This window comes from Cydia splendana, chromosome 10, assembly GCF_910591565.1.
Source record: "Cydia splendana chromosome 10, ilCydSple1.2, whole genome shotgun sequence".
Classification (NCBI taxonomy): domain Eukaryota; kingdom Metazoa; phylum Arthropoda; class Insecta; order Lepidoptera; family Tortricidae; genus Cydia; species Cydia splendana.
In genome coordinates this window covers 13,198,758-13,216,902 of record NC_085969.1, presented here as the reverse complement: position 1 = coordinate 13,216,902, position 18,145 = coordinate 13,198,758, and the positions used below count along the sequence as shown (strand labels likewise).

The following is an 18,145-nucleotide window of genomic DNA, read 5'->3' as shown; positions in this document are numbered from 1 at the left end:
AAAGCGAAGTTTAGACTAGCAAGAATTTGCATGCAATTTTCATTAGATTGCGGTATCTGAACAAACTTTTGAACGCAGCAATGTAACGTAACGCCTCGTTTAATGCAAATCGCATGCGATTAACCGGTAACATTTGTAGAGGCCAAAAGAAAGAAAAAATGTTTTAAGTAATTTTATGCACAGCAACGGCGTAGGAGAGAGGCGTTAATAATGTATAATCACGTTAGTTTCCTAAAAAGTAGGTATAATAATTAGAATATCACGACTGTTACATTGTAAGTTTTTTACAGATTACCCTCAACAATGAGTCGAAATCTACTTTGCGTAAAAATAATTTTGCATCTCTTTTTTATCCTATATCACGACGACTTACTTGCTTTCATGCACTTGTTCTTCTATTGATTTCTGCTGCTGCAATTTCTCATAAAACCCTTTCCACATCGATTCTTCATCCATTGTGAATAAATAGTTTTTACGACACTGAACAATAACTAGTTACAGTGTACTAATAATAACACCAAACTTTACCGGCACTGTCAGACTGTTACCATAACTATATGCAGATATAGTGAGTCACTGAAATAAGATCGAGTCATAGATTCTTCCACGCAATGACGCAAACGGCACTAACTTCAGGGGAATGTTGACCGCGGAACCGTCGTCTCGTGACTTGAGATAACTAAATACTGATTCAACTGATCGCCCGTCTTCATAAAAGGTCACTGACACTGGCAACTAACAAAGGTATGTAGGCGTTGCAGTTTGCGGTACAATTTCAAGCCAAAACAGCGCGAATAAAAGAATAGAAACAACCGGTTTGTTTTGGTGTTTGGCAGCTACGCGTCTGCGTTTGGTACTAATACTGACGTAATCCAAAGACTCAGCTGTTGAGCTGGCGGGGCGTTGCGCGTCGGTCACGCCAGCGCACCGACTACACGCCATGCAATAACTCACGTGCTTTTAATGACAATCGCTATGTAAACAATGCGAGCTCATTAACAAACCTAAATATGCATTTCTTTTCTTATTTCGCACTGATGCGGACCCGCACTCCGCTCCGGTGTGTGAGCGAGACAGCGTTATGCACGTATATAGCGATGTCCCGCTCGCAGACCAGACCGGATCCGCACCCAATGAAGACCGCGTTGATAACAATCACTAAGTAAACAATGTGAGCTCATTAATACACCTCCTTTATTATTTTTATTTCCTTCGTTATTTGGTACAGTTTTTAACTATAATAATTCGCACAGTTCAACATTTGTTTTTGACAGCTGGTGACATCGCTAATCCTATGATATTACTCCCACAAAATTTGCCACACGTTAACTCAAAAAAATTATGAAAAATACTTTCTTAGGTTTTGACATATGTAGGGAAAATTGGTGACATACTTAGGTAGAGAGGTACTTAAATATACTTTTGTCAAAGGCTATGTCACGAGATGGCATTAGAACAACATGAATTTATCTCTTTATTTATAACGAGACGGTGACTAACCGTTCATCAGTAACTTAATACTGTCATACGTTAATTCGTGTGTATTCAATGTCTTTGTTACAATAAGTGTACCTTTACATATTCATAAAGAGCTACTGCGCCGACGCAAATAAGCATTTAAGCTGCTATTGCTATTCAGATCATAACTTCACGTATTTACCCTCGCCATAAAGGACTTAATGTTGACGTTCCATCAACGACCCAGTTACCCTATCGTGAACCCTATCACAATGTCGTAAGGTATTTAATTGGGCACTTCTACGTGGCCCCGTCACATGTACATGTACCTAATGAGCAACGCTAACAATATGACAATGAGTTAATGAGCCCTAACTAATGATGTGACAAATATATTAAGGGCAATTTGTACATTGTTATCGTACCGTTACTGTAAATATTGATCCCGCCTATTTACCTAATTTGTTATTGTATTTTAGGATTAATTAGCGATCTTCAATTGTCAAAATTAACTTAGTGATATGCTGTCGCATTGTGGTTTGGCTCGGCTTAAGAAATGCAACACGTGTGAATAATTATTTGTGCTTCAGAGAATTAATTCAGAGCAGAGATTCAGAGCATGAAATTTTGATGACAAACCGTTAGTGGTAATTTAAACTATTGTCCTTTATTTGGCCTTACGTGTTCTTGTACTTACGATGAAAGTTCTGTCAGTAACGGATATCTGAGAGTATTTTAGATAATTTTATGTTAGCTACCTAGCTAGGAAATCCATAAGTAGACTAGACTAGACCCACGCGTATAAACTTGACAAATATGTTTCCGGGATAGGATTTAGCAACTGTAGGTGGATACGGATAGTAAGATACCTAATCCAACAGACTTTCCGAGGCATCTATACTCTATAGATGGTCAAGCAAATCTTGTCAGTAGAAAAAGACGCGAAATTCAAATTTTCTATGGGACGATATCCTTTCGCGCATACATTTTTCAAATTTGCCGCCTTTTTCTACTGACAAGATCTGCTTGACCCAGTATAGGTTGTCAAGGTTGCCATTGCCATGTACTCAACGAGGGTGCGGAGTGTTAGGGTCGGCAACGCGCATGTAACACCTCTGGAGTTGCAGACGTCCATAGGCTACGGAGACTGCTTACCACCAGGCGGGCCGTATTCTTGTTTGCCACCGACGTAGTATTAAATAAGTTTTTGGCAAAAATTTCATTTTTGGTACAAGCTTTTATCGCTGTACTTTTCTTACGACAGACAACTAATACCTACTCATCGAGAAAATTCTAAAAACCCCTAATACTATTTAGGTTGCGTTGTTTCATCACAGAGTGCCTATGGCCACCTCCTGTCTCCATCATCAGATCAGCTCGATGGTACCATAATATTGCATTGTCATCCGATTTATACATGCATGCAAATTTTTAGCTCAATCGGAAACCGGGAAGTGGATCAAATTTAACTTGCAAAATTTGATTACAGACTAAATAAAGGCTTGTAAAAAAGGTAACTATTGTAGAAAATTTAATTCAGAATATTTTGTTCATTGAATTTTTTGTTGTAACGTTAACCATTATTCTAAAAACAAAGAAAAATTTGAAATTGGGACACAAAGGTGGGGGAAGCACTTGACAAGTTATTTCCCCTTGTATTTTTTCTTACCTATATTAAGCTACATGCGCGCCATGTTTCATGCTGTCTTCCGGATGGGACTAAAGTACTTTTGAAAGTTAAGGAAAATGAGCCGGAGTAATATCTTAGGTAAGAACAAATTAAATTTATCACTATAGTTTCTGGTTTTTCCCTCACTAAACTCATTTGAGTTAAACATCCTGTACGACAAATCTTCAACATTTAGGTATAGATTAAAGATAACAACACAATTGTGTGCAAATTGCGGCTTGGCATGGGTAATACACAGTTGTCATTTTTATGCGCCTACATTAGCATAATATTTTAATGGATTAAACCAAAGCTAATTTATATTACAAGGTGGAAAAGTGGTTGTTTAACCGCTCGTCACAATTTTTGGACACCACACCAACGCGAGGATAATACTAACTGACATTACTTGCCTGACTAATTTGACTAGTACAGTATGACTATAATTAAATACTCTGCAGTAGGCTGCCACTGCCAATATTGAACCCGCTTGAGACGTGTAATTTCAAAAGAATTCTGGCGCAAAATGTATAGAAATCCGTGAACATACATAAAAACAAAAAACGATTCCGACAAATTGAGAACCTACTCCTTTTTGAAGTCGCTTGAAAAGCGACGTAATTTTTTTTTAATTAAGCAAATGGCCTGTGATTCAGCCAGTTGCGCACTGCTCACAGCACAATAATGGTGGTTACTGGTATGATGTAGAGTTTAACGTCAAGGTTGGCTAGACGTACTCTAGTGATACTACTTATAGTTACTCAATTCAAGGCTATGACGATGACGCTTTGTTTGGGCTTTTTCACACTTTTTATGGCAACGCTGTTTACGTGACTTAGTTTATTGAACTTGCAAACGTTTCGCTGTTTAAAAAGAAAAAGCTGAAAGATTATTTTTTATACCACGACGCGAAAGCACAGATTAATAAATAGTTACTACGTAACAGATACTTCATTCCCAAACAAAAGCAAAAATACCTACGCTATAATAGCCTACAAAACCTTAATAATAATACCTGCTGCTCAGGACAAGAAGAAAATGTACCATAAGTACGCGCACAAAGAGTCGAGACTGTGTTGCCCGCCGTGCGAGTCACGTGCCAACGCGTCCTCGTAAGAATGCGCTAGGGTTGTAGCTACCCTACCTATGATGATTATTGTAATAAAACGAATGTTGCGAATCAAATATGTTTTAGTTTTAATATAATGATTTATAATTTTTTCCCTTCTCGGAATTCTCTGTTATTAAAATTGTATAGTTGAAAATATCCTAAATCGCGTAAATAATTTTAATAAATATTCAGGAGCAAAGCAGCGGTTTTTAAAAGTTGTAATACGGTGCTACCGGCCGATTAATTATTACGTCGTCAAAATTATTTAAAAATACTTTTTCTAACCCTTCAATATAATTATTAAACGTTTCAGGTGGGACCTTTAGCCCGCCATAAAAAGATGAATCTTTATTATAGGCTTTTTCCTTTGTTTTTTTGACTTATTCACCCATCTACTGCACAATAATTACGTGGTTTCGGCATTTCGAAGCATAAGCGCGGGAAACGCGCGGTGCAATGCGGTGCGAGCGCTGAGGCGGGCGTTCGGCGGCCCTCTGTCGGTTGTATCGTCGACGATACGCCGAGCGGTAGGCATATAGCGCGTGGCCTTGAGCGTGTGACGGAGGCCTGGCGAAAGTGGGATACAAAGTATACAAACTGGGATACAAGCGTAGACCGGTACAGTCCGCCTGATGGTTAACGGCTGTGCAACCTACATTATGTTAGGTAGGTACAGTCACGAGCTTTAATTTGGGACCCATATCCATTAAATGTTGTTAGAACATTCGTAATGCAATAAGGTTCAAACTTCAGTTCGATGGTGTTGAAATGTCAAATTAAGACATTTAAAAGTCATAGCGAATCGACCCTTGAAATGATAACCTCTTTGCAAAAAGTTATCACTCCGGTATTATAATCTGTTTAAAGTGACATTTTCAAAAATATTATTTCATAAATTGATGTAATTGAGTGGTTGCCCCTAGAAACGTAAACGTAAGTACCTAAATGTCGATGGTAAACATTATGTCAATGAATTATGACACTGCGTTAAAATATTAGCTCTAAATAACTTCTCTTCTCTATTCTTTGCTTTTCTCTATTCCTTATCTCTGTAAATTTCCTTTCCCTTTCGTCCTTGGTGGTGACGTGGCCCTTTTGCCTTTGGCCCAATCCCTTCACAAAAAAAGCAGTCGCTGGTCACTGTGTCGACCAAACTGTGTAATTATTAAAAAAAAAAGCTCTAAATAGCATCAGTTTACTACACGATATTCAACCTTAGGTGGGTCCCAAATTAAAGCTCGTGACTGTACCTACTACATGCTTTTTGCAACTCTTCTCAAGTAGGTATTATAATAAGATTTTTCAATCAATTTATGTTTGACAACTTTCTTAAATTATTGGGCAAATCTATTGGAAATTTGCTGTAGAAATGTACTGTTGTTGTTTGTTGTATTTGAGTTAGTTTAGAATCAATAGAAAAAGTAGTTGTATTTCTTTCATTTAAGTACTGGTTTAGAGTCCTTCCCCGAATTATTTTAACCCAAAAATGTGTAAATAGACTAAAAAGGTATACGTATGTAATTTACCTAATAAATTAATAATGTGTGAATCCGGGGACTTGTCTGATTTTTTTCTAGGTAAGGAAAACGAGACATGTACTTTATTAGCGTAGGTAGGTACTCACTCACGGTTCAATTAGATAGGTGCGAGGAACCATTTGACACGATAGAACCACATTTTTTAAGTTCTAATAGGTCCCTACCTACTACCTACCTAGCACCACCATAAACGTTTCCCAAAGTATCACCCCCCAAATTATTTTACCCAAATTATCATTTCCAAAAAAATATTTGGCAAATCAACATATCGCAATTTTACAGTTAGCAAAACTGTTTTTTGGCAAGTTATTGTTTAACAAATAATTACTTAGTCAAGCTTCATTTTTAGTATTATTTAGTCAAATGTATATCGTTAAATATACTAGCCGTTACAATCGTTAGTTTATTTAAAATTTTATGAAACATTTTCTATGACACATACTACCATAAATAAACATCTCACCACGCTCTACCAACGAAATTATATCGTTGCACGCGATCCATAATTTATATTCTAAATAGTGCGACACGAGTTGGTTATTCTAAGTTCATTGTGCTTGCTTCCTATTATTTTTTGTTTACCCAGCATTGTCTACAAGCTCTCTACAATACAATATACTTTAAAAATCACAGAGTTACATTGTGAGGTAGCGAACTTCTTGCAGTAAGTAGGTATGTAGGTAGGTACATAAACCTTCCTCTCTACCTATCTTTTTTTTTTAAATATATGTATAAGCAGGAATGTTTCCCCTCTACGTTGGAAGGCCAGATGCCAGCTGCTTTACTAAAAAATAGTGACCGTAGCCGAACGGACGCTAGCTTTTGAGCTACTTTACTTACGACTCAACTGAGCAAGATTTTGGAAGAAAATGAAAAAGCCAAGTATCGAGGAAGAGCGATTTAATGTCTCAAGGTGAATTTAAAGTATTTTCTAAAATGTCCTACAATGCTTAACAAAAGACAAGGTACATCAATCAGGTAAGGAAGGAGTGGAAGGACAAGAAGAAAAGAAGTTGGTCAATTTGGTGAAAACACCTGCATGTAATATTGATAGCAGACACGGAGCGTGCTTTACATGCTATGAAAATTGCCATAACACTTATAGGTGTACTTTATAGATCTGATAGTTTCAAATAAAGCCGTTTTTTTTTCTTTATGTTCAAAGTTATCATATTTTTTAAGGTATCCATTATCATTACTGCTTTTTTATGATCAAAGAAATTCTTAATTCATGACATTATTTTCAGACTGCAATTGTTTTATTATATTTACTCGTAGTAGTATTAACCCTTTAGTTAGGCGCTCATGCATGGAACGCCTTGAATTGAGTTACCATCATAACTAGTGAAATTATGTACGACCATCATATGCCAAACAGATTGTTGATTCACTCTCGATACACTTTAAATTGTTTATATAGTTTGTTTGCTTTGCCTCTGGCGGAAGGTGATAATTACTCATAATCATCACGGAGAGATTTAATAAGACGACTCATTTTCATTCACTAGAAAAAGTAGATATTTATATAACCACCGTACGTGTATACCTAAAAGGGGATCTGTAAGTCTATAACTTCTATAAGGTCATATTAGGTTAGAGGAACATAAGTTTATTTTGCTCAGGATAAGAGGAACAGTATGAGAATTCCTTACAACTTTTCTTCTTGCACATGGATATCGAACGCCTGCAATCTGCATGGCGTGCTTAAAATTTTACCTAAATTTTTTCATAAAACAATTTCACATTTACCTGCATAAATACAGCATGCAAACTTTGCAAAGTGTTAAAAAATAACTTACTTCCTTTTGCTGACAATATCCGCATCTCGTAATTTTCTGAACACAAACTTCCAGGGATCATCGTGCTTCGGCTTTTGTAATTTCACTTCTAAACTCATATTTACAGATTGCACTAAATATTTCAATGAATTAACAGGCCATTAAATATTTCCCTTTAGGTACTCACTGTAACGAACGAACTTTAAATGCACCAAATGACAATGAATCAAATATTTATTATATTACGTGTTAAGTTTTCCACTGAATTTCCTAATTTACCGGACCACAAAAATATTATTCAATGAACCAAATCACGTCAATATTTTATATCAGGTTTGCCTTTGAATACTGCTACGATCCAATCGCGAACTTTAAAGTAGATATCTATTAGGTATGTAACTATTTTTAAAATATCAGAGCTTTTAACGGATCCATGCGAATTTTCAGGCTTCACATAGCGGCGAAGGTTACAGACTGACGGCGACACTCAACTTCTCAGTATTGTTTGCGGGAGGTTTACTCGCGTTCTAGGGTTCCTTGGAAATTATTAAAACCCATCAGTCAGCAAGGCAATTGGATTTGAGATGATATACTTATAGCTGGTTTGTTACTGCACACCGTTGTATGGGGACCTTGCACTTTGAGACTATGCGCTGAAACTTGGCACAGTTGATTGTTAGCTGGTCTTCAGCAGATACAGACCGGGAGCCGTCGAGAGCCACCTCTCATTTAGTGGGGGGGGAGGGGGAAAGTTCGACGCTGCCGCGCTTCACTTGGAGCAACATTTCTCTAAAACTATACCTATTAGGGCATGTAATACATCATTTTCGGATAAATTAAGGATGAGGAATCTAGTTTTGGAACAAAAACAATGCACTTTCTAACAAAAAAAAAGCATAAAGTAGAAAAGACTAAAAAACGTATTTTTGATTTATTCATAATTACCAATTTTTTTTTTAAGTGTAGCAGGAATCTGAAAACAAAAAATACAGTCGTAAAGCTACACTTATTACGTTTAAGAAAATATATAGTTTAATATACAAAACTGTTGATAAATGGGAGATAAAAAATAATATTAAGCGTGGGTCAGAGTGATCTCAATACAAAATATTATGAATGTGGGAAAGTTACTTATAATTTGTTCTACAATCGTTTATTTTTCTTGTTTTTCGTAAATAACTCGTAAACGGTAGCCCACAGCAAAAAATTATCTTGTACGTAAATAATCTGTTTCAGATTTCTTATAAAATAAGTACTACCGTTTTTCGCTACCATCAATATTAAAAAAAATATTGAAGGGAGAAAATAAATACTTAGGTCCCCTTTTTTAATCATTCGTAAATAACTCGTAAACGATGGCCAATAGCAAAAAAATTTTTAGTACATGAATAATTTACATAATATTTCCTACAAAAAAGGTCATTCAAACTTTTTCGCTAGGATCAATATTAAAAACGATATTAAAGAGAGAAAATAAATTCTAAGGTCCCCTTTTTAAATATTGATCCTAGCGAAAAAGTTTGAATAACCTTTTTTGTAGGAAATTTTATGCTAATTATTCATGTGTTAAAATATTTTTTGCTATTGGCCATCCTTTACGAGTTATTTGCGAATGACTAAAAAAGGGGAACTTAGTATTTATTTTCTCCCTTCAATATTTTTTTTAATATTGATCTTAGCGAAAAAAAGTAGCACTTATTTTATAAGAAATCTGAAACAGATTATTTACGTACAAGATAATTTTTTGCTGTGGGCTACCGTTTACGAGTTATTTACGAAAAACAAGAAAAATAAACGATTGTAGAACAAATTATAAGTAACTTTCCCACATTCATAATATTTTGTATTGAGATCACTCTGACCCACGCTTAATATTATTTTTTATCTCCCATTTATAACAGTTTTGTATATTAAACTATATATTTTCTTAAACGTAATAAGTGTAGCTTTACGACTGTATTTTTTGTTTTCAGATTCCTGCTACACTTTAAAAAAAAATTGGTAATTATGAATAAATCAAAAATACGTTTTTTAGTCTTTTCTACTTTATGCTTTATTTTTGTTAGAAAGTGCATTGTTTTGGTTCCAAAAAAAAATTCCTCATCCTTAATTTATCCAAAAATGATATATCACATGCCCTAATAGGTACAGTTTTAGAGAAATGTTGCTCCAAGTGAAGCGCGGCGGTGTCGAACTTCCCCCCCTCCCCCCCACTAAATGAGACGTGGCTCTCGAGGTCTCCCGGTCTGTATCTGCTCATGACCAGCTAAGAATCAACTGTGCCAAGTTTCAGCGCATAGTCACAAAGTGCAAGGTGTCGCGCACTAACAAACTAGCTATTACTATAGCTGATTTTCTCTAGCTGTTAAGACAGTCTGTTGTTTACCTCAATCTATTAGTGTTTAGATGTAGAATATTTAGTCCAAGATGTAAACCGGTATACCTTAGTCAGAACTCATTCTTTTCGAGTCTTAAGTAATTAGGTTTTAACCATACCGACAGAACCCTTAGACGTACATTTCTACATTTTTCAGATAGAATGTCCGATTTAGAAAGGAATGGCGATGATGGTATCGTACAAGCAACGAAACGGGGTCGACTATTGCGGACCAGACTATATATCAGTAAGAATGACTTTAGGTAGGTACTTACTTAAGAAGTTCCGATGAAAATTGAACTCCTACAAATATACAGGGTGGTCCAAACCTTGACATCCAAAATTTTTTTTAGATTCCTCACGTCGTGGGCTATCAGAATATACCCCATGTATGCTAGCCGATTTTTCGTAGTATTCGAGTTTTCGTAGTTTCGATGTCATAATAACATAAAAAAAATTCTAGACCGAGCTTTGCTCGGATAACATATAAACTCTCAAAAAATGCGCGTTTTCTCCTAGCTAGATCGATTCGATTTCTCCCCCAAAAACCTATAGCAAGTTTCATCAAAATCGTTAGAGCCGTTTCCGAGATCCCCGAAATGGGTTCCCCTCTTCTGGCATAATATTGTTTGTCAAAAATACACTTCGCATAACATGTATCGCAGAAACACTTTTAGTAGAATGATAATTAGGCATAAATATTACTTTGCATTATTATTACTAAGCATACAATACATTTTGCAGCATATTATTTAGCAGAAGATTACTTTTGCAGACTTTGGTTTAGCATAAGTTTATGTACCATAATCATCCCGCAGCATACTTTCATTATGGCATAATATTTTTCTACTTGCAGAAAAGTGGATTACGTTAAGTAAGAACTGTGACCCCCAAACAAAATTGAAGCTGTGCCAGATAAGAAGATTATGTTAGGTTGTACCTGCGGCCTCCTGTATAAAACGAACGGCTCCCAGAAAAGTGGGTTAGGTTAGGTTAGAACTGCGACATCATACAAAACGAACGGCCACCAGAAAAGTGGGTTAGGTTAGGTTAGAACTGCGACCTCATACAAAACGAACGGCCACCAGAAAAGTGGGTTAGGTTAGGTTAGAACTGCGACCTCATACAAAACGAACGGCCACCAGAAAAGTGGGTTAGGTTAGGTTAGAACTGCGACCTCATACAAAACGAACGGCCACCAGAAAAGTGGGTTATAGGTTAGGTTAGGTTAAATATTATGCAATACTTTTATCTGCGAAATTAATACTCGTTTAATAGACTATTATGATCATCAACAGTATGCCAAAATATGGTTCTGGATTTTAAAACTCTGCGAAATGATTGTATGCTAAATGATATATGGGAAAGGTAATTCTGCCAAACAACATTTCTGCCAAGTAACATTATGCAATACAAAAATATGTCAAAAATCTTTCTGCAACACATTAGTAAACCCCCCGAAATATATAAATATATATAGAGTGAAAAGTCTGCAGTGATTTTGATAGCCCACGCAGTGCAAGTGTCATTTTAAACGTCAAACTTCTATGAAATTATGACGTATAAATAACACTTACACTGCGTGGGCTATCAAATCCGCTGCAGACTTTTCTTGGTGCGACTCTAGGTACCTATAGAAAAATTGCTCGTTTAAAGGTACTTATAAGATTAAAAATAAAGTATTTGTAATGTCATACCGAGCCTTCAAAGTGGAAGTGTAAAACTGAAGACTACAAAATTTTAGATGACTGTCAGCTAACGCGATGTAAAAGTAGTGTAATTAAATCCCAGCTTGCATGCAGATCATGCAGGCTGGTCCAGCTAATTTAGCCCAGCAGAGCAATAAAGCAAGGCTACGCAAGAGTAAACAAGCCCCGCATGTCGCTATAATCAGCAAACAAGCTGCTTATCATCAAGGCATCGCGATAAAACGCAACATATAGTACCTGCTACAAAAACGAAAATGAACTAACGAAGCGCGTCGTGGAGGCCTTTTATAAAACATTTTTCTCAGTGGGCCCCTTCCTCTGTGCTTTTAGCGTAACATGACCCTGAGGTTTATACTGGGAGTTGTTTGTTAAGTGGGTAATAGTGTATATTCACATGTACGGGCCAATTTGGAATAACCCTACCAATTTTTCAGTGAAATCTGATCCAGTATTTGAGTGGTGGAGTTATTAATTATGCATGTCTACGAGAATGGTAATACAGGGTGGGCAAAGAAGAAGTAGGTACTCTATAGGTACATTTTGTTGTAACTAGAGTCTGTGCGGAAAGAGAAGAGTCGTCAAAAGTAGGGGAGCCCATACATTTTACGACTCTTCTCTTTCTGCACAGACTCAGAACATAATAAGTTCAAAAATTATGTAATCTTTTTTTTTTATTCAGTGTATGCAAATATATACCTTAGGAACAAAATGTCCACTAACTGGATATTTTTGCACTTAGGTAATACAGTAAAAATTTAAAAACTGTATACCTCCTATTTGCCACCCTGTACAAAATATCTATGGCTATTATCTTAGTCATGTTTGCTTTTGTTTTTCGGGGAATGAGTTCGCGTAGGTACTTTTTGGCATGACGTATCGTTAAGCAGACATTTACTTAGCACATTATACTGATGACCAAGTCAAGGACTACTTTTTTATTTGTCTATGCTTAACGACACGTAAACTAATTATAATACAGACATACGATAGATTACGGTTGGTGTCATTCTGAAAACGGAATAAATATAGAGAAGGTTAGGATATTATTTACGTGGATATTCATTATTATATATACATATACTCATCCTGGACACATTTAGAGGAACGCAAAAAAGTTTTAATTACTGGATTACAGCACCTAAAGTAATTTCAATATTAGTAATTTTATTGCGTTCCTCTAAATTTGTCCACTATTATAAATTGGTATCATCCAAATACACTCAGTATTTGGATGATACCAATTTATAATAGTAGAAGAGCCAGCCGCAAATTTTCTAACCGACTTGATACCACGATAAAATGCACAATGGTTTCCCATAAAAGTGATGCTAAGTCCGAATTCGATAGTCTGCCACGGCGGAACTTGCCGAAAGTACGAAAAAGAAGGCCACTTCCGGTGCGAAAAAAGGGGGCTGCTTTAACCCATCTGATACCGAAATAATAGTTATGGCAGCAGTTAGAAATTTACATGTAGACACAGAAAAGCGAAGTCTGCCAGCAGTGGCGTAGCTAGGGGGGGGCGGCGGGGCCGGCCCGCCCCGGGTGTCACCCATTTAGGGGTGACACCCGACCGTGAACATCAGTAGTGTCATCTATAAAAATTCGTAAAACTGTGGCAGATTGCAGAATCGCCATTAAGGAAATAATATACAACATGCCCAATTGCCCACGAGGAACCCGAGAGATTTTGACAGTATATTCCTGATCATATTTAAAGACTAAAATGTCCTATAAACTGTATTGGAATTCGCCTAGTTTCAGAGTCTGTACTGTACTGTACCACCAGCTGGCTAAAAAAACATCTTTTTATTGTTACTTAGTGCAAAATGTTTTTTGATGGCGATGTTGCTACTATGGGACCTAGTATAATAAATATCCTTATTGATAGAATGTAAAAAAGTGACAAGTACACTTTGCAAAAACTAGGTTTTACAAAAAAAGTTTAAAATATTTTTGAGTGATAGTTTTACAAATAGCATTTATGATTTATATTTTATGCACAAATACCTACAAAAATACGAAAAAAGAGTTTTTTGTTGGCGAAATTGACGTAAACTCTTTTAACATTTTTTCCTTCTTTTGGCCTCAGAAATGCGTGGTTAAAATCTCTCTGGTTCCTCGTGGGCACATGGTATGTAACAATAATATGTTGGCGCCTCGTAGGTTTTTTTTTATTCAGAAAGGTTTTTTTTTATTATGTGATTATTTCTGTAATTGGGAAACTATGTCACTGTTTCTAATGTGGTGACTCAGAGGGTCTACCGTGAACCACGTTCGACGTGTTGCCTCCCTGTCACACTTACGTACGAATTAACAAGTGCGACAGAGAGGCAACACGTCGAACGTGGTTCGCGGTAGGTCCTCTGGACTATTTGAAATTCATTGTGAAATGGGATTTTACAGAATCTCTTCCAAATCTCGCACTTGGCAAAAAAAATTAAATCTTTATTTTACGTAAATTATTTGTACCTATGTCTTTCACGGGACAATAATGACTCGGACCTTTGGGAGGCGTGCGCGGAGCCCAAACCAACACGTAGATGCCATTTTGACACTTATGAAATGTGGGCTACGCCGAGTGGATGCTGTCCTTGCCCGTGTCATAGAACGCGCGCAGAGGCAACACCCGCCAGGGTGTGGACTATTGAGAGTTCATGGAATGTAAAATGAAACCGATGGAGTAAATTGTGAGCTATGGAATATTATACATAAATTACTATTACTTTTTTAAATAATTCTATTTGACAATTTTGATTGAATTTTGGGGTGACACCCACAATTTCCGCCCCGGGTGCCACCCATGCTAGCTACGCCACTGTCTGCCAGTATTTTTTTTGCCGGAAGTGCTTGGCAGACACTCTCAAAGGTGTCCACCGGGACCCCTAATTTAACCTTTATTTATAATAAACAGTTTAAATTTAAAAAAAAAAAATTAATTAAAAAAAAAACCCATCTGATACCACTATGAAACCAATTCCAGTCGGTAGGTATGAACCCTCATGTCAGGAATATATAAGTCTGCCAAGGCTTTTCCTGCCGAAACACCTTGGCAGACGAGATTATCTGAGCAAGGTAACCATCGGTTACCCTACACTAACCCATCTGATACCACCATGAAACCAATTCCAGTCGGTAGGTATCAACCCTCATTTCAGGAATATATAAGTCTGCCAAGGTTTTTCCTGCCGAAACACCTTGGCAGACGAGATTATGTTAGCAAGGTGTACATCAGTTACCCTACATCAACCCATCTGATACCACCACGAAACCAATTCCAGTCGGTAGGTATGAACCCTCATGTCAGGAATATATAAGTCTGCCAAGGCTTTTCCTGCCGAAACACCTTGGCAGACGAGATAATGTTAGCATCCTGAAATGGGGGTTCAAACCTGTACCGACTGGAATTGGTTTCGTGGTGGTATCAGATGGGTTGATGTAGGGTAACTGATGTACACCTTGCTAACATAATCTCGTCTGCCAAGGTGTTTCGGCAGGAAAAGCCTTGGCAGACTTATATATTCCTGACATGAGGGTTCATACCTACCGACTGGAATTGGTTTCATGGTGGTATCAGATGGGTTAAATTAGGGGTCCCGGTGGCCACTTTTGAGAGCGTCTGCCAAGCACTTCCGGCAAAAGAAATACTGGCAAACTTCGCTTTTCTGTGTCTACATGTAAATGTCTAACTGCTGCCATAACTATTATTTCTGTATCAGATGGGTTAAATCAGCCCCCTTTTTTCGCACCGGAAGTGGCCTTCTTTTTCGTACTTTCGGCAAGTTCCGCCGTGGCAGACTATCGAATTCGGACTTAGCGTCACTTTTATAAATAAATAAATATAAAATAAATATTAGGGAACATCTTACACAGATCAACCTAGCCCCAAACTAAGCAAAGCTTGTACTATGGGTGCTAGGCGACGATATACATACTTATATACATAAATACATACTTATATACAAAGATTACAACCATGACTCAGGAACAAATATCTGTGTTATCACACAAATAAATGCCCTTACTGGGATTCGAACCCAGGACCATCGGCTTCGCAGGCAGAGCCACTACCCACTAGGCCAGACCGGTCGTCAAATGGTTTATGGGAAACCATTGTGCATTTCATCGTGGTATCAAGTCGGTTAGAAAATTTGCGGCCGGCTCTTCTACTATAACGAAGTAATGCGAATGGTTAGGTACATACTTACATTAATTAGATCACACACACAGTTACATAGAGTATACCTACACACGCGGAAACTGTTGAGATACAATACAGTAGGTACCTACTCTTTATTGCACACCTCACACCCTTTACAAAACAAGTAAATACATTTAGATGTTAATATGGAAATAGTATGGGATGACTAGAGATGGGTAGTGAGTAAATACTCACGGGTAAATACCGAGTAAATACTCAGTATTTACTCAATATACCCGTATTTACTCGTTTATACCCAAATTGGTGGGTATAAACTATTTAGAGTGCTGAAACGGGCATATAAATTTGAAATATAGGTGTATTATGGAAGCCGCTACTGGATTAAGTACTCAAAATTGTAAGAAATGTATTTTTAAGAGGGGCACTCCATACATGTAACTAATTGTCACGAAAAAAAAATTCAGAAGCCACCAACGTGTTGCACATCATTAAATTGGTCTTTAAAAATAACTGGAATGTTTCTAAGAACATTTTTGGATAAATTGAATATTTTTGGAATAAAACCGTTTCGAAAGGCCAAAATAATGTTTATCTCTCTATAACTTTAGAACCAAAGTTCATAAAAAATATGAAAACATATCGGGAGATTAGCCGTATAATAGAGTACAAAAAACAATATTTTGAACATCATCGGTTGAGCCATTTATGAGTTTTCTTTAAAAAACCCTTAATAAAAGGTCGTAAGTGCCGCGTAAACACGCACTTTTGCGCGACATGCAGTTATCTAGAAAATCGATAGAATTGAAGTACCATATTTTTAAAGTAAATACCTACTTATTTAAAACAAAATTGTTAACTGTGCATTATCACAATTTGCCTCTCACTAATAATTACCTTTTTTTCCTAAATTAAGCGTCCTATATGCTTTTTATTTTATAGATATTGTTAATATACGTTAGCACTCTTCAATAAAAGACAATTTTGTTGTTAAATCTCACTTTTTGAATATTTTATAAGCAATCGTTTTTACCCACCTAAATGAGTAAATACGGGTATTTATCGGGTGCTTTGAGTAAATACCGAGTAAATACTCAGTATTTACTCACCCCTATCCATCTCTAGGGATGACAGGTAGGTACTTTTGGAACCTACGTTATTCCTCCCGCTATTGCTATATAATATATCCAAGAACATTTTAACTTATTATATCACCCCAAACCCCAGAAAACCGGCAATGGTCCAGGAATACCTCCCTTGAGTAGTGCAAATAATCTAAGCTAAGTAAGTGCAAATAACAGTGCACTTTTACGGAATAACTATCGATCAATTTTTATTAAAATAGGACCGGCAACGCCATCTACCGGCGAAGCGTTGAACGTCAGTGCCATGTTTAAACAGCCATTGTCGGAGCATTGGGGAAGCCATTTGGAACAGTGAATCATGAGTCACTATAATGTTATGTGTTGTAGATGGGGGCGCTAGCGGCGCTGATGCAGAACGGATTTTAGGGTTCCGTAGTCGTCAGTGGCGGGGCAACCATAGAACTAGTTTCCCTTCTGGGATTTATTCTATAGATTGATAATTGTTGAATTTTCAACGATTTTTGAATTATAAACACCTAAGAAGCAATTTAATTTTCACCACACCAGCTCAGCTCGTAAAGGCTCTCTTGATTGTCCAAAGACTGAGGAGAAAGTTACATTTTATCCACAAGAGTGGCAACGTAATTTGGTGCTAATTTTGAATTTTCTCCTTATGATGGCTGGTAGAATTGACTTTTAAATGACGACTTTGCATGAGAAATAGTTAATAACGTTCGTTTGGATTCGATTTAGTTTGATTTTATTTGATGGCAAAATTTGTTTTTCATATCTCATGCTCTGAAAGTGGGTCGTTGTTGTTCTAAAAGGTGCGCAGAAAGTGATACGTTTATGCTCTAGCGCAGAAAAGTGGTGTACTCCTCTGCGTCCCCGTCCCACGAACAACTGGGTGGAAACAAAATGGAAAAATAGTGTCTTTATTTCCTCGCCTGGAACAATTGGTACGAGGGGTGCCTTTTAAGTTCTGTCGTTTGTAAAATCTAAAGACAATTTAAACCTCAAGTACTATTTATTGTTTTTTAAGTACTTGCTGTGATATTTAATACACTTTTTCATTTGGTCGATTCAGTTTTGAAACCACTTATTCCACTCCGAAGTTGGGACATCAAAATGGCCGTTTTGTATACGTCAACCGCCTCTTCTTGTATTCGGTACGATTAACCACGAAGACATTGCATGATTTTAGGGAAAGTAAAGAAATCATTAGGGCTCAAGTCAGGGCTGTACGGCGGGTGGTCCAGAATTT

General features: G+C 36.9%; 2 protein-coding genes across 7 annotated transcripts in view; one reads left to right on the top strand and one right to left on the bottom strand.

Moving 5' to 3' along the window:
- Positions 1 to 18,145, top strand: part of LOC134794343 (ATP synthase subunit s, mitochondrial) — a 242,433-nt gene that overhangs the window by 50,655 nt on the left and 173,633 nt on the right. The window lies entirely within an intron of this gene.
- Positions 1 to 18,145, bottom strand: part of LOC134794321 (protein unc-13 homolog 4B) — a 76,805-nt gene that overhangs the window by 54,343 nt on the left and 4,317 nt on the right. Inside the window, exon 1 of one of the 6 annotated variants that reach the window (XM_063766097.1) lies at positions 7,576 to 7,702. The exons of 4 other annotated variants lie outside the window; for them this stretch is intronic. In XM_063766097.1, the coding sequence (XP_063622167.1) occupies positions 7,576 to 7,673 (98 nt within the window). In that variant the 5' untranslated portion in view covers positions 7,674 to 7,702. Of the gene's footprint in view, positions 1 to 373; positions 925 to 7,575; positions 7,703 to 18,145 lie in introns of those variants that run through there. One more of the 6 variants, XM_063766098.1, reaches the window with a different exon arrangement.